Source organism: Budorcas taxicolor, chromosome 16, assembly GCF_023091745.1.
Source record: "Budorcas taxicolor isolate Tak-1 chromosome 16, Takin1.1, whole genome shotgun sequence".
NCBI classification, from domain to species: Eukaryota; Metazoa; Chordata; class Mammalia; order Artiodactyla; family Bovidae; genus Budorcas; species Budorcas taxicolor.
The window spans coordinates 40,378,131-40,396,515 of NC_068925.1; the positions used below are offsets into that span (position 1 = coordinate 40,378,131).

Sequence of the window (18,385 nt, forward strand, 5' to 3'; positions counted from 1 at the left end):
ACATTAATTCCTTTTGGATTAACTTTGTCATCTGTTGAGACACTAAGGGTGGTCAAATTTATTTGTCTTTTATTTCCCTTTTCCCCAGGTTGGTGATGAGCTTGAAGATAGTTGTGTATCTGTGTGGATTTGTGCCACATAATATAGCCATTGTCCTCAGCATTTCATTTGTTAGTGACTTGCCGTGTTTGTCACAATAGTGATGTTAAACTTTTAGCACTCTTTTTAAGATGCTTTGCTCATCGCTTTCAATAATGATTTCACAGAGAAAATAGAGGCTATACATGGGAACATTAATTTCTAGCCCCCAAACCTATGTGTATTCCCAATCATGTCTCTTCTTCCTCTCCTTTTCTCTGTCATGGTGTTAATCCTGACCAAGGCTGGGTTTCTACTTGTACTCTCACCTCCTTAAGGAACTTACTCTTTGGGTTTCTTGGTTTCCTGAATCATCACCCTCTTCATCACATTTAAAAATAAGTCAATGTATAAATATATGCCGGGGTCCAGCCCCGGTGGATCCAGGGTAATTTGAAGGGGAGACGGAATCGGCGTCCTAGGAAAAAGCTATTTAATTAAAAGTATAAAGAGAGATTAGAAAGGAATAGTATAGTAGGAAAATTAGTGGAGAAAAAGAGGTTGAATAACTTGGTTTATGTGGGATACCAATAAAGCTTCGAGACAAGAAGCTTGCACGTAGGCCACAGGCGTCTTTCCGTTCTCCCGAAGGAGAGGAGGCACTGAGGCCTCCCCGGTCCGATCTTAGAAGCCCAGGTAAAATTAGCAGGCTTGGTGAGTACCCACGCTCCAGATGGGAATTCAGCCAGAAAAACGGAGAACAAGAAAGAAACGACACGGGGGAGTCAGTCTTTCCAGAAACTGATCCATTTTCTTTATTTTCAGGTTTGCTTATATACTTTTTGTTATACATAGGGATGAATACAGAGTCATGCAGGGTCAGCACACCTGACCCTTGTCAAAATCAGGTGCTTCATATTAAATTATACAAAGGTCTTAGGGTTTTACATCATCTTCTGTCCATGAGGCCTGCTGACATTTTATGGCCCTTTCTGATAATGGTCAGTCAACCAGAAAACTTATTTTTTCCAGGGGTGATTTTTTCTTAAACTAGGCACCACCCTCCAAATAAAGTTGCATTCCTATAGGGTGAGGGTGTAGTGGGTTACAGTCAAGAAAGGAATTTACTTAGCCTAAGGTTTAACATGATTAATCTTAAAGGTTAATACTTATTTCTCCTATATGCTAGTTATATTCATTATAAGGGCAGGGAATATGGAGATTTAGCAGCAAATATTGGCTCAACAATGAAAAACCCTTCACCAATATAATTTCTAATCTATACTAATACTATACTAATAATTTTGTAACTTCTCAAAAGAGTCTGTATTTAGAAAGTTTAAAGCATCTCGTGCCTCTCATGATTGGGAGGCTGTAAACAATCACATGTGGCTGGATGAACCTGCTCAGGCAGGCTAGAGAACCTTCAGAGGAGTTTGTAAATTGAAACCCTCTTGTCACGCCCAGGAATTTTTATTAACTGGAGCTGCAAGTTAACTCCTTCTCCGAGAGAGGTGGTGGGGGGTCAGCCCCCCATAAAGTCAGAGGTATAGGTGAGAGCATAAAACAGTAAAGTAGGCACTCTGGTTTTGGGGGTAGATGCTCAGGAATGGGGGTCTCCTGAGACTCGATCCTGCCTTTGCGTATGCCGAAGCCTCCTTCCTCATGACCTTTGCCATGGGCGGAGTTCCTCACGCTGGCTCCCAGCAAATATATTTTTGTCTCTTCTGACTTATAAGTAACAAAAACCTGTCTTCTGTTCTATTACTGTCCTTTTTTCATGGCCAACATTCTTGGTAAAAAAAAAAATAGTTTATGCTTCTATATCTTTCTCATCTCCATTTAACTCCTTAACCCTCTGAAGTTTGGCTTCAACTCACCATTCTATTGGAATAGTTATGACAAAAGTTAACCAGAGACTTGATTACCAAATTGAATGGGCACTCTTATTCCCAGTTGTATTCTACTCTTTTTTTGAAGATGACACCTCTTTTTGGTTCTCTTTCATGTTTCTCATGATTCTTCCTCCATCTCCTTCAAGACTTTATCCACTTTTGCCTGCCTCTAACCACCAGAGTCCCCCAAATTTGCTTCTGGTTTTCTTCTCTTCTCTTTTCCTTTCTCCGGATGATATCTCCCATAGTTCAGCTACCACTTAAAACATTGTTGATTCCCAGAGTTATGCTGCTGGTTCAAGCTTCTTAACCAAAATGGTCTACTCTACAGTCTACTGCAACTGCCTCCTCTTCTTACTTAACGTCCTAAACAGGCCCCCCCCCCCCCCCCAAATAAATAAATAAATAAATTACTCCAGTGACCTCCTAACTGATCTTATTACTTCTAATCTGGTCATCTTCAAATTCATCCTCCTCACTGTTGTGAAAATGGCCTTTCTAAAACATGCGCACAAACAAAACAACAAAAAAGATCTCAAAACAGCTAAAAAAAATATATGTGCACATATTTTTTGCCTGTTCCTTCAAAATTATTTAATGGCTCCTTATTTTTTTTATTTTTATTTTTTTTTAGTTTTTTATTTTTTTAATTTTAAAATCTTTAATTCTTACATGCGTTCCCAAACATGAACCCCCCTCCCACCTCCCTCCCCATAACATCTCTGTGGGTCATCCCCATGCACCAGCCCCAAGCATGCTGTATCCTGCATCAGACATAGACTGGCAATTCAATTAATGGCTCCTTATATCTTAAGAAAATTCTAATCATTTATGGTTGTTTTTAGTTTCACCATTTGATCTCCAAATACTTCTCCAGCTACATCTGTTGTCACTTTTTGCTTGCTTCAGCCATTCTAAATGATTTTTTTTATTCACAAAAATTTTTCCTGCCTTTAATATTTGCACATGTGATTTTGTTTGTTTAGAAAGTGTCCTTAAGATACAGCTCAATCATCATTTTTCCTGCAAAGCTTCTGTGAACCCTTTCTTGGTCTCTATCTTCACTCCCTTCTTAGTGCTCTAATTGTCACCCTGTGTTTACTTCTGTCATAGCAATTATGATACTGCAATGCAATTTGGAATTTATTTGTTTAGGTGAATGCCTCCTATTGCTGATGATAAGCTCCTTTTAAAAAGAGCTGTCTTTTGTCTTATCTTTGACACCTAATACAATGATTAACCATATATAAGAGATATTCTATAAATTATTATTAATAATTTAGGTATTCTAAAGTTATCCTGATGCTAAAGAAATCTACTTGGTTTAAAAAGAATATTTTATTCTGGGTTAACTAAAATATTAAAAAATTTTTTTAAAGTCACTTCTTTAAAAATTTTTTAATTTTATATTAGAGTATTAAGGGCTTCCCTAGTGGCTCAGAGGTTAAAGCGTCTGCCTCCAATACGGGAGACCCAGGTTTGATCCCTGGGTTGGGAAGATGCCCTGGAGAAGGAAATGGTATCCCACTCCAGTATTCTTGCCTTTTGGGGGGCTTCCCTGGTGGCTCAGAGGGTAAAGCGTCTGCCTGCAATGCAGGAAACCCAGGTTCGATTCCTGGGTCAGGAAGATCCCCTGGAGAAGGAAATAGCAACCCACTCCAGTACCCTTGCCTGGAAAATCCCATGGATGGAGAAGCCTGGTAGGCTACAGTCCATGGGGTCGCAAAGAGTTGGACATGACTGAGTGACTTCACTTTCACTTTCATAGTTGATTAAAAATGTGTTAGTTTCAGGTGTACAGCAAAGTGATTGAGTTATACATATACATGTATCTATTATTTTTCAAATTATTATCCCATTTCAGTTATTACAGAACTTTGAGCAGAGTTCCCTGTGGTTAACAATAGGTCCTTGTTGATTATCTATTTTAAATCAGTCAGTTCAGTTCAGTCGCTCAGTCATGACCGACTCTTTGCTACCCCATGAATGGTAGCACACCGGGCCTCCCTGTCCATCACCAACTCCTGGAGCCTACTCAAACTCATGTCCATCGAGTCAGTGATGCCATCCAGCCATCTCATCCTCTGTTGTCCCCTTCTCCTCCTGCCCCCAATCCCTCTCAGCATCAGGGTATTTTCCATTGAGTCAACTCTTCTCATGAGATGGCCGAAGTATTGGAGTTTCAGCTTTAGCATCAGTCCTTCCAAAGAACACCCAGGACTGATCTCCTTTAGAATGGACTGGTTGGATCTCCTTGTGGTCCAAGGGACTCTCAAGAGTCTTCTCCAACACCACAGTTCAAAAGCATCAATTCTTCGGCTCTCAGCTCTCCTCACAGTCCAGCTCTCACATCCGTATATGACCACTGGAAACACCATAGCCTTGACTAGACGGACCTTTGTTGGCAAAGTGATGTCTCTGCTTTTTAATATGCTATCTAGGTTGGTCATAGTGAAAGAAAGTGAAAGTGAAGTCGCTCAGTCGTGTCTGACTCTTTGTGACCCATGGACTCTTGTGACCCCACCAAGCTCCTCCGTCTATCGGAGAAGGCAATGGCAACCCACTCCAGTACTCTTGCCTGGGAAATCCCATGGACGGAGGAGCCTGGTAGGCTGCAGTCCATGGGGTCGTGAAGAGTTGGACAGGACTGAGCAACCTCCATCCATAGCAGTGTGTAAATGTTGATCCTAAATTCCCAATCTATCCCTCCCCCCATTCTTTTTCCCAGATCTTGGATCATCTTCACTATCATTCTGAATTGTTTTTGCTATCTCCACTTCACTTAGTTGTTCTTCTGGGATTTTATCTTGTTCCTTCATCTGGGACATATTCCTCTGCTGTCTCATTTTGTATAACTTTCTGTGTTTGTGGTTTCTGTTCCACAGGCTTTAAGATTGTAGTTCTTCTTGCTTCTCCTGTCTGCTCTCTGGTGGATGAGGCTATCTAAGAGGTTTGTGCAGGCTTCCTGCCAATTGTGACTGGTTTCTGCCCACTGGTGGGTAGAACTGTGTCTTTTCCCTCTGGTGGGCAGGGCTGTGCTCAGGAAGACTTTAAGTAGCCTGTCTGCAGATAAGTGGGTCTGTGTTCATGCCTGGTTGATTGTTTGGCCTGAGGCATCCCACCACTGGAGCCTACAGGCCATTGAGCAGGGCCAGGTCTTAGGGAGGAAATGGTGGCCTCCTGGAGGGCTCACGTCAATAAGTACTCACCAGAACTGCTTCTGCCAGTGTCTTTATCCCTACAGTGAGCCAAAACCCCTCATCTCCAGTACTAGCAGGTAGTCTGGCCCAGTCTTTTAAAAGGTCACTGCTTTTTCTCTGGGTCCTGGTGCATACTTGTGTGTATCCTCTAAGGGTGAAGTTTATGTTTCCTCCAGTCCTATGGAATTCCTGTGATCCAACTCTGTTTGCCTTCAAAGCCACATTCTCTGGGGCCTCCTCCTGTTGCCAGATCTCCAGCCTGGGAATTCTGATGTGGGGCTCAGGACTTTCACTCCTGTGGGAGAACTTTTGTAGTGTACTTATTTTCCAGTTTATGTGTCGCCTACCTGGTGGGTCTGGGATTTGATTTTATCATGATTGTGCCCTTCTACCATCTCCTGTGGCTTCTTTGTCTTTGGATGTAGGGTATCTTTTTGATAGGTTCCAACATTCTTTCTTTTTTTTGTGAATGGTTGTTCAGCAGTTAGTTGTGATTTTGGTGTTTTTGTAATAAAGAGTAAGTGCATGTTCTTCTACTTTGCCATCTTGCAACCTTTAGCTAACCCTTTTAAAATGATAAAAATCTGGACAGGTTTTCTTTCAATGTATTTTTTCCTTATTCCTTGATCTAATGTTCTTGATTTTTGGCCTTATTTTGTCTACCCTAAACTTTTTTTACTTTGAAACTGGTCTAATTAAAGTCATTTGTAAAGCAAAATAATCCTAATTAAAGTTGAGTATGCCACACCTTAATTTATTTGACCCTTTTTGAGCACAACCCATAAATAAGATGACCATATAATTTATTAGCCAACATAGGACATTTTTGAGATTGAAAGGGGGAACTGCCAGTACTTTCACTTGAATAATGTGAGTAAACCAAGACTGCTCCAGGCAATCTGAAATGTATAGTTACTCTCACTGTATTGTGGATATATATATATTCTGTAAGATGGTATGGAAAAACCCAAACAAACTTTTTGGCCAACCCATTACACATACATGCATATATATTTATAATCTTAAAACAGTGTTTTCATTTACAATTCCTCATGTTGAATTTCTTATGTGTAAAATATTTAACTTCATTTTTCTTAAGCCACATAAATAAACATCATTGAAAAACATGGGATTTATGCATGTTCACATAACAAAGCACAAAGCTAAACTGGGGGAGTGCAACTATTTCTTGGATATGTTCTCACTGTTGTCTCTGGGACACTGGAGGACAGGACAGGGACCTTTGAGTTTTATGAGCTATTTGGCTCCACTCCAGGGACATCTCAACTTTGGAATTTCTCTGGTGGGCATTATCTTTCAGCTGCTTTTCTCTACCTCCTCTTCTCCAGTGCACCATCACAGGGTCTTGAGCTTCTTTGCAGGAAGCACTGAGAGGAACAGCTTGTTTTTTTTAACCACAGTTTAGCAACTGTGCCATTTATTGGCCTCTTGGGAAGCCACATTCTTGGATCACCATCATACCAATTAATTGATTTTTTTCCTCTGCTTAGAAAAAAGCTTTTCAAAGAAATAAAAAAGATATGCTAGCTGGTTATTAGAAATACTGGGAAAGATTTTTCATTATAAAGTTCTGTGAGAAGAAATGCTGAGTTCTGTGGGATGTTAGGTAAGTAAATATCTGATTCTGAATACACATAACTAAGCAAGTGAATCTGAAGACCTAACCATGGCTTTCAAGACCCTGCATGATCTTGCTCCTTTTCATTTCTAAACTCCTCCCCATCTCCCTCCCCACAGTCCACTCCAGCTACACTGGTTTCCTTGTTTCTTCAACAGATCAAGGAGATGTGGTGGTAAGGCCTTTGCATTTCTCATTCCCAATGTTAGAAATACTCTGCCTCAAGATTCCTGCATGGGTCACATCCTCACTTCTTTCAGGTCTCTGCTCAAATGCCATGTGATCAGAGTCTTCCTCTGACTTTTCTGCCTACAACTGCATATGCTTCCCTTTGAATACACACACAGACACTCATCTACTTAGCAAACTTTTTCTTTGCAGCACATATGATCACATGAATTATACTATATATGTCTTTTGTTTTTGTTGTTGGACGGTAAAGGGACTTGGAGCTTGGAAAGTAGAGTGTAAGCTCCCTGAAAGTAGGGATGTGATTTGTTAAGCTCATCACTCTAGTCATAACCCCTAAACACCAGGTTTTCAATAATAAGTATGGAATCAATAATTGAATACAGAATCATGTCTCATTGATTTGGTAGGCAATTATCATTTTGGCTAAAGTAGTCACTTGAGTACCTCCCATGAAAGCTTGTAGGAGGAAGGAGAAGAGCTGCGAAACATCATGCTTAAGTAGGATTTTTTTTTTAGGTCTGGGTGGATCTGCTCTTGTTTTCAATCTGTACATAAAGACTTACATTTCGCCTCTTCTAATGGTTGGCTGTCCAGTCAAACACTTGCTTTGCATACAGCCAGATGCCCATGTAATGGACCATGGTACTCAGATTTCAAATCAGGCTGTGCATTAAAATTTGAGTCATTTATTGAGTTTTATTCAGAATTCAGTGGATCAGTGATAAAGAATCCATCTGCCAATGCAGGAGACATGGATTGGATCCTTGGGTCAGGAACATTCCCTGGAGGAGGAAATGGCAACCTGCTCCATATTCTTGCCTGGAAAACCCCATGGACAGAGGAGCCTGGTGGGCTATAGTCCATAGAGTTGGACACAACCTAGTGACTGAGCATGCATGCACATATGAAATTCAGTCCTGGGACTTGGCTAAAAGTCAAGAGATAGGAATCTCACCTTTTAATTTCACAGTTCATTAAAAGATTCGTGATCTTTGCAATTAACTCTTAATTTATAATTTACCCTGGCCCCTGCTTTTCCTCTTGCCTTCAGTATGATTTTTCTTGTTCCATTTTAACCACTCAATAATGTCTATCAGAAATAAATGTGAAGTGATGATGAAAACCTGATTATTGTCTTCAGATTTTTTTTGACCCAGCACCAACACCACTCTGCAGTTCTATTCAGATGTTTTCTGAATAACTTAATGAGACAATGGCTCTTCTGACTATCTTTCAGGTTTGTTTCACTCAAGGCTGGACTTTTTGTTTCTATTCCTTTGTTACTGTTGTTTACTTGCCAAGTTGTGTCTGACTTTTTTGTGACCCCATGGACTGTAGTCTGCCAGGCTCCTCTGTCCTTGGGATTTTCCAGGCAAGAATACTGGAGTGGGCTGCTAATTTATTCTCCAGGGCATCTTTCCGACCCAGGGATCGAACCCTTGTCTCCTGCATTGGCCAGCGGATTCTTTACCACGGAGCCACAAGGGAAGCTCTTTTAACTCCTTAGCATCTGCTAAATAACACTAGCATACTCTTTATTTCTTTGTTTAGAAGAAATGATAAGGTCAGAAACATGAAAGAGAACATACAAACTTACTACATATGTTCTTCTTTCACAGACCTCACCATTTCTTCCATTATTTGTAGACAATACTTGAGGTTTGGGATTTGCCCACTTGGAGAGAGAAAGAGGGCTAACAGCATTTCTTTCTGACTGCTTTACCTAAGGCCACCTGGATGGACTCTGGCCCTTTCCCTTTTTACCAGCTTTACTTAGATCTTCCTAGACTTCTCATAAGTCCACCCCTAAAATATCAAATCATCAATAAATTTACCCTTGTGCAGTTTCTTGACCTGTTTGTACTACAGTTTCTCCTCATCTTTGATCACTTTTGTAAATGAGAATACTTCTGTTTTTCCTTTTTTCATAACAAATGTGTGTGCCCAAATAAGTATTCTCTCATCTCCTGAATAAAGCCAATATTATGCTACATAGAAATTAAAAATCACTAAGGGTTTTGGGGGCAGATTTTAATTCACATAAATAGAATGAAACTATTGTAAGCTTTTATGAGCCTGGCAGTCCATGGGATTGCAAAGTGTTGGACACGACTGAGTGACTAACACTTTTTCTCTTTCACTTTTCATAAGCAGTAAAATCATTGTTGCTACTCAGTTTGTAGTACATAGCCAACACTGGATGGTTTATAGCATTTTGATAAAAACAGAGCCCATAACTTTAGGTCAGCCAAATCAATCAACTCAGGTCATGCACATAAAAGAAATTTTATTCTATTTTTAGTTTATTTTCTCATTTATGTTTTGTATGCAACTGTGAACACATAGTTACCTAATAACCTGAGTCTTTGCTTAAGGCACTGAACTAGTTACTCTTGAAGGTATAGAAATCTTGCCTGACCTTGTATCTGATCCAAGAGAAACCTAATAGCATGGCTCTCATGATCTGATTAATCAATGGTTAATACACTTTATAAGCTTATGATTTATTTTTATTGTATAGAAATGTCTTTCAAGTGATTTTTTTTTCTTCTAGGGAAAAATGTGGTCCATGCTTAAAATTAAATTTTTATATTGATGTTTCATCAAAATAATTAAACACTATCCTAAATAATACTTAAAACATTGGATTTTATTAAAATATGTTTTTGTATATAAAAGATGATGGTACTATAATACTTTGCCTCAGAACATGTACAGTTCTGTACGTAATTAAAATGAAAATGAAAACAGAATTAAAATTTTCTCTTAGAATAATCTATTTAAAATTTTGATACCTAAATACATATATGTTGTATTATTGCTCCATTGAATCTTCATTATTATTTAAAAATATGCAACATAATTTCAACATAAGCTATTTAGAAGTAATTTATCATTTAACAGTTGTTCAGCTTTGTCTGGAAGTTTTATTGTCATTGTTTAAGCATCAAGTCTTCTGAGGCCTTCTCAGAGCAGATTAACCTCTAACTACTTTGTGTTTCTCCTTGCTTTTTGTGAGATCTTTCTCTTGTATGACAATTATCTTTATAATCAATCTGCCACTCAAAACTGTGGTTTTTAAGATCAGGTGCTTTGACATAAACTGAGCATAGAGCTACCTTTTGCGTGTGCCCAGTAAATGTTTAAGTGAATGACTGTGAAATAAATTTAAGAATATAAAATCATTATATCCAATAGCAAAGCCTTAATCCCTTGATCCTGTATAAATCAATTTTCAGAATATTTAAGTAATTAATAAAAGAATAGAAATCTAATGATGGTGACTTCTAGGTTAATATTATTTTGGCATACATGATTAACACTTTGACTGACAAAATAAATATGTTCTTACAGTGGTAAGCTTTTAATTCAACATCCAGAGCAAAAGAGATTGAAAATTATAATGACAAACATTTGAGAAAACTGATTGCATCTTCAGTAAGAGATATTGAAGAGTAGTGAGGGATTGAAGTGAGTGATCAGTTGAGTATCTCTTGAAGCTAAGTAGAGAGTCAGGCAAACTGAGCGGTGAAAAGTGAAAGGGACCCTGTTAAATGAACTAATGAAATGAGTGGCAGAAAGTCATTTTGAATGTCAGTAGGACATATTTTTGGCCTTCTTTCTGTATGTATCATGAAGAATCAGAACTGGACTATTACATTTGAGGGCCAGCAATTAAAGTCATCATTTTGATTTTTGTGCTCCTGAAGAGTTGGACACAAGTGAGCAACTTCACTCTCACTTTTCACTTTCATGCATTGGAGAAGGAAATGGGAACCCACTCCAGTGTTCTTGCCTTGAGAATCCCAGGGACGGCAGAGCCTTGTGGGCTTCCATCTATGGGGTCGCACAGAGTCGGACATGACTGAAGCGACTTAGCAGCAGCAGCAACCTTTTTACACTCCTACAGACCTTTTAAGATCAAGCAGTGAGAAACCATACTAACTTCATTACTGCCTTTCAGTAATGCCTAGATCTTTCACTGATTACTGTCTCCCTCAATATTTCTCCTCCTTTGCCTCCATGAGGGCAGTTCTTCTACTGTGTTCTCTTCCCTTTTTGTTCCACTTAGAATTTAAACTCATTTGCTTCCAGTTATGTCAATTACTCAATTTAGACTTCCCTGTAGCTCAAACGGTAAAGAGTCTGCCTGCAATGCAGGAGACCAGGGTTCGATCCCTGGGTTGGGAAGTTCCTCTGGCGAAGGGAGTAGCAATCCACTCCAGTATTCTTGCCTGGTGAATTCCATGGACAGAGAAGCCTGGTGGGCTACAGTCCATGGAGTCACAAGGAGTCGGACACGACTGAGCGACTAACACACATAACACATCTCAATTATATATATAAAAATATGGCTCTGGCGGGTTCCTTTCTCGGTGAAATTGAGCTTGGAAAGATCAAGAGACACACAAAAAACTCAGACCCCTGCCAAGGGCAGTAGACTGGAGGGTTCTTAATTGTTTCTACTTCATGAGATACTCTTGTCATTTTGGCCTTTCCTTGACATATGAGCATACGAGCCTGGGGTCCTTCATCTATCAAGTATTTAGTTTCTGAATAAATATTTATATTGCCACTCTTTGGTGTTTTAGAAATAATCTGCTGTAATCCATTTTTCTAAATATTGTTATAGGCCTTCCGGCCCTACTCAGTAGACCACTATTGCTTTTGCAGTCACTTATTTGCAGGAGTGTGGTTCTCTGTTAGTGAGGCTATCATCAAAACAAGTGTGTACTGATAGCCTGGAATGATGTCTGAGGAGCAATTGCTCTGATGGCCTAGTGCAGGCTACTGGTTAGTGCTGCATGTACCACCTAGGTTCTCATTAGTCAAGGAGAAGGACAAACATTCATCAGCTATCCCTTACATACTTAGAAACTTTTTATACGTCACGTAAAAAATAACTTGCAATGTTCTCAGAGTATAAGGGATGATACTATGAGATGATAGAACTTTCCTCGAAGAATATTTCCAGAACTCAGAATGGAAGCTGCATTTGTATCTTAAAGTTATTCATGAAATAAATCCTTAAATGAGCACATATCTCAGGATTCAGCTAGGAGTCTCTGTAAGGGGTAGCGGTTTCTGGTGATCTCATAAAAGACACTAGGCTGTGAAATTTGAGTTGAACAGCCAATCAGGTTTCTATGCTCTAATGATGTTTTTATAAAAGTACCTTATGTTATTGTAGAAAAAATTGGAAAATGCAGAGATGTATGTAGAAAAAAATTAAAATTATGCCTAAGCCCACCATTCAAAGAGATTGTTACTATTAATATTTTGTAGTGTTGATATTTGTGTAGATTCTTTTCTGTGCACACACTTACAGGACAAGATGATTTACCATTATATATGATTTGTGATCATGATGGTTCCATGAAGTAGTGCAGTTTGCTATCTTGCCAAGGCACTGGTGTACATCATGCATGCTGAAAAATCCATGTGCTCAGTGACACCAGTGACCATGGAGCAGTCACATTTCAGGGAGACCCAGCTTATGAGTTAGGGGAAATATTATGTGCTATAGTATTTATTACTCAAGGATTTAGGAATTTTTGAGGTCTTAGGCTATATTCTTGAAGGATATATGATGGCCTTTGTGTGTGTGTATGTGTGTGTGTGTGTGTGTGTGTGTATATGTGGATTTGCGTATACTTGTGTGTAATCAGATTATGTATTTAGTAGCCTGATTTTTTTTCTTCACCCAGTATCTATTTTAGACACTTTATCATGTTATTAGATATTATAAATTGGTGTTAAAAATCAAATATTAGATATTATTTGGAATGGCTTATTACATCCCATTAGTAGACTTACCTTAATTTATTTAACATCATTGGATACCTAGGTGGTTTATAAAATTATGTTTGTTTATTTGTCTTACTGTTGCTGTTCCAAGTAATGCTATGATGAATTTCCTTATTATTTTAGAATCTCATGAAATAATTAGGCTGATGCCTGTATAAGATTGTTGATACATATTGCCAAATTGTTTAACAGAAAGATTATTCTCATTGACATCCCTTCAGTAAGTTTAAACTGTGCTAGTTTTAATATACCTTCACATCTATAGTCTTATAAAAATAATTATAGCAATTTGACAACATAATGGTTCTTATCTTTCTTTGCATTACTCTCTTTGAACAGTGCCATATTTCTCCCTGCTTACTGACCATTAAATTTCTTTTTAAATTAAGTCATATGTTTTTGCCTATTTTTATGTAAGGTATTAGTGTTATCTTACTAATTTGCAAGTGCTTTTTAATATAAAGGGAATTAAAGTTTGCTTGTCATAAGCCATGAATTTGCCTACTTTTCTCTGAAGACCACACCCTTGCTCTCTGCACTGAACTTCCTTTACTTCTTTGACCACTCATTGTCCCTGTCCTCCAGCACCTTATACCCATTCCTGTGCTTGTCAAGCTCCATTTTTCCCACAACCATTCCCACACAACTTTACCTGACTACATCCTCTTTTTAAATTAGGCTTCCTTGAATATCCTTGTATCAACCTTTTCTTCTTCCTCCTTACACTGAGAACAACTATAATTCATTCATTCACTTTTGCAAACTAAATTTTAGACAATTACCTGAATAATTTATATGGGGTAAGTGATTGACATGTATTATTTCTACAGTTTTGCCAAAAATATGTACATAAAAGCCCATATGTTAGGGGAGAATTTTTAAAAAAATGATCTCTCTGGTTCATGGAATGAATCATCCTCAAAGAGGTATGGACAAGACCATGAACTCTAAAGTCCTTGGGTTGGAATTCAGGACCCACTGATGTTGAACTGTATGGTCTTGGGCAAGTTATTTAACCTCTCTGGGCTTTGCTTTCCTCCTCTATAAAATGAGGTTAATAATCAGATCTATCTTTTATGACTATTGTGCATTTTTGAATGAGGTAATTCATGCAGTGCTGGACTGTGGTAAGCACTCTATAAATGTTAGTCATTATCGTCCTTTTCATCCTCATTTCTGTCTTCTTCATCTTTGAACTTTATTAAGTGCTAACTCTGTACAGCAGAGTGCTGGATGCTATCCGGGTTTCTGTTTTCTTTGTAGGGAATTGCTCTGCTGGTTTTGAAGTGTTTTATCTCAGATAATATAGTTACTTCTGTTTGTAGTTTGTGAAATCTCTTCTGTCACTCTGCCATTCTTCTTTAGGATATTTCACTTCTGCTTACAGAACGATAATGCATGTCTTCTGGAATATAACATAACTTATCTCTTTCTTTTTTGGCAGTATAAATATTTGAGTATTAACACTGAGATCTGTTTCTCTTGATAGTTGGCAAACTTCCCCAGACTCTGTGAGGAAACGGAAAGGATTGTTGCTAACCACATTCGTGAGCGAGAAGGGAAGACAAAGGACCAGGTGAGGAAAGACCTTCCCTGGTGGGCAGGGTCCTTGTGGGAAGTGGAAGGTCTCTCCAAGGTTGTTTGGTGGTCTCCAAGAGTTGGCGTATCCCTGAATGGAAAAAAAAAAAAAAGAACTGAGAACACCACCACATATGTTTATTTTTATTTCTTTATGAATATTATACATGTGTTGCTATACTAACAGCTTATGTATATGTTAAAAATGTAAACATATATAAAGACTTTAGAAAGATAACATTTAAAACACAGTAATAGGACTTCCATTATTTTTTCCTCAATGCTCTATGAATCATCATAGAGCATGTATTAATACACACTTCACTTTGAAAACCACTAATCCAGAAACATACCAGATTTTTTCTTTGAGATAAGATGTCTTAACTTTTAATGAGCACAGATGGGCACCAAAATATTCATAAATTCCTAAAATGTTTTACAAAATGTTTAGTGCTTTTATTTATTTATTTATTTATTTTTGCTTGAAGAGACTGGATAAAGCTATTCATCAGCTTATCCATGGAATCTATGACTAAAAAAATAAAAATGTTTAAGGATATTTATATATAAAAATTTAAAACAATTATTTAAATATTTAAATAATTTAAAACATTAAGGATATAATGATTTAAGCATTTCTATTTTGTAACTATTTATATATATGGTTGGTAAAGAGTGACCTTGAAATTGTCTTTGAATCTTGGCTAGCTCTATGAATGAAAGATTATTTTCAGGTGAGGATAATTCGTTAAAAAAGGACTACATGAAAATTATAGAAGCTTCTTAACTTTAGGTAGATGTTTTCTTAGTTACTTATAACATTTTATAAAGGGAAGCAAAAAGGTTTTCAGATGCTCTTCAATTCCAGGACACAGCTGCAAGTGTGACAATCTGGAGAGGACACTGGCCTCTAGCCATGTGTTCACCAGAGAATAACATGTTCTTGAGCAAATCACTTCTCAGGACTGTTGTTTTCTCATGTACAATGTTGAAATGTTGGTCTATATGATCTCTGAAGTCCTCTGTAAGTTAGAATTCTGGGATTTTGTGGTTCTTAAGTGAGTTGGAAAGGAGGAGAGAAAGAACTGGGTAAAAGGAGGAAGGTAGAATAGAAGAGAGAGGTAGACACAAACCATAGGGAGAGAGACATATGCAACATGCATAGATCAGAAGTGGAAGAAATAGGCTTTGTGACTTAGTGGAGATAAACAAATCAATATTAACTCATGAGTCAGTGAAAACTAGCTTGGTCCTCAGGATATACGACCCGAGACCAGGAGTTCCCCTGGATACCTGATGTCACACCTATTGCTGGACCAAGAAACAAATTCTGGTATCAGCTGTACTCCTGACCTTAAGTAAATAAGATAACCATTTTAATTTGTATTTATTCAATGCAATTCAAATGATAATATATTTTACTTAACTCTTAGGGGTCCTATGTAAAAAAAAATACCAAGGAAAAAAGTAGTACAATTATTATCTAAATTATCTTTTGTGTTTATATCTGAATTGGTTGTTAACTTCTTGATGTTTCATGTTTCAGAGATTTGTTGTACTGAAATGACAAACTTATTGTCATGAAGACTGTGGGCTCTGGGTTCAGACTGCCTGAGTTCGAATCCATGCTCTATCATTTTACTTTATGTGTAAATGAATAAGTTATTTACAGTTGTGTCTCCTCATCTGGAAGTGAATAATAATGGTAGTTAACTCGTAGGCATTTTGTGAACATGAAACAAAGTAATCCAAATAAGGTTCTTAGTTCTTCATTAAGTTGTTCTTGTTGTTATTCCTAAAGAGCTATGACACACAGTAGAGATGAGAAATCATTTTTTTCCCTAATTTTGAGATAGACTTTCTCTCATCTACCTCTGATGGAGTGATTAATTCATTCCCCAAGTGGAGTTAAGGGAGGGAGTGAGCATCTCCCTTCTAAGTGACTGTCTTAGGTGGCCTGGTCTGACAGTTAACCACCTGAAGAAGCTGGTGTTTGCTACAAGTAATACAGACGTCTGTGGCATAGAAAAATACGTTCATGTTTTTGGTAATGTGAACATGTCAGTTTGCATAGATTTCACATTTGAGTTCTGAACTTCATGCTGCTTGAGGCCATATGTTACTTCTGAAGTAATTGGTCAGAGAGTGACCCATTTCCATAGGCCTCTGTACAAGAACTGCTCTGAGGTATTCTTGCAGTTTTCTCAAAAAATGAAATTATTAGCGACGTCTGCTCTGGAAACTTCTTGGGGGAAAATTCTTGAGAATTAAAATATGAAAAACCATAAATCTATCTGTGAACTTTTTTCTAAAACAGAGGGTTTTTTGGAACTTTGATGTGTGCCTGTTATTCCAGGTGCTCCCATACATCTAAATGCATGTTGAAATGACTGACTTTGTGGGTGATTACTGCTACCAGGAGTAGCTTTACTTTTTTTCAACTAAATATTCAATAGCTGTGGGTGAGAAAGGCAGTGAGAAACTCTGAGAGAGTGAAAAGAAGGAGAAAAAAATGTCCTATTTTCCTTTCCATCCCCCACATGCGACCTGGCTCTTTTCCTAGGATGAACACAGACTCCCAGTTTCCAGGAATATGAATGAGAACAGCCATAGTTGCGATTTTTCTTCCACTTTTCCCCTGTGCTGCAATCCAAGTGAATGTGCTTGAACGGCCAAAATACTCATGACAACCTTTGGCGATGCTGAGAATTATGTAGATATTTTTCTCTTTATGGTGACAACTATTTATTTGTGCTTAAATATTATGCCTTATTGATCCAGACTCCTGACCAAATGGATTTGGGGGTATAAAATTTAATAGAATCTGGCTTTATTGTAGGGAGAATGTGGCACAGATAATCTCATAACTATCACTCCTCCTAACTCTTCAGTTTTCTTCATTAAGAGAAGAAACAAAACTATATGATGCTATGAAAATTTTCATACAAGTATGATATTGTTAACCCAGTAGTACCTGGGTATAAACTTTATGTTGGTAGTGGGGATGATTTGGGGTGATTCATTTACTCTTTTTTGGTAGGCCCCTTGGGGTTCACCATAATATTTGGTCAGATGACAAACTGAAATTAGCCATAAAAGAAGAGACCAGAGCATTGGGTAATCAGTGAGAAACAAAAATACTTGGCCATGTATTAACTATATGGGAATAAATTGCTCCCTTTAAAGTACACTGTTCTTCAAGGCTGGTAGATAGTTATGGAATTTACAGCCAAAACTATTTATCAGGCTTGCGATATGTATATCATGCTAGATTCTGTGGATAAAGTGATGAACAAGACAAGTATAATCTCTGCCTCCATGAGCTGACTGTCTTGGATGGAAGCAAAACATCAAACAAAATATAATATAAATAATTAATCACATTTGTGGTAAACACCTCAAAGAAAAGTATAGGGTTTAATAAATAAAAATATAGCCATGATATATAGATTATATGAGAGTAAATAGCATGATTCTAGGCCTTGGGCAAGGATCAGAGAAGGCTATCCTGATGAAGCACCTACTGGGGAGCATTACATTGACTTTGCCAGTGAACTGTTATCATGGTGCTTTGATGCACTCAGAAGTCACCTTCAGTGAAGCCTATTGATCATAAGGAGGCTTTCTATTTATTTGGATATTGCCTTTTTGAGTTGGTTGATGGGATAGTTCTCCTGATCGCCTAGAGGGAGCTTAAAGAGTTAGGAGAGGAGAAACAAGAGATGATGTTGCTCTTTTGTGGCTAATGTATAGTGTCTGCAGGAACAGACTGCTCTGAACAGCTCCCTGTGGGCTTTTTGCCACGTATCTTTTTATATATATGTCCTTTTGAATGTTACGCCTATGTTTTAGGGGCATAGAATAATTCTAGGTTCTGTGTTAAGCTGGCAAAGAGTACACGCCTGTAAACTATAATGCTGTTGTTTTCAAGTGTGACTCAGATGTTTCACATAGATTTTTTGTTTTTGAATTTAGAGTAAAAATTATGAGAGTAT

The 18,385-nt window shown here is 37.8% G+C and overlaps 1 protein-coding gene across 1 annotated transcript in view; it reads left to right on the top strand.

Moving 5' to 3' along the window:
- The window catches only part of DNM3 (dynamin 3), a 636,190-nt gene that overhangs the window by 257,437 nt on the left and 360,368 nt on the right, over positions 1-18,385 (top strand). The window contains exon 11 of the mRNA XM_052654294.1: positions 14,302-14,388. Within this exon, the coding sequence (XP_052510254.1) occupies positions 14,302-14,388 (87 nt within the window). The remainder of the gene's footprint in view (positions 1-14,301; positions 14,389-18,385) is intronic.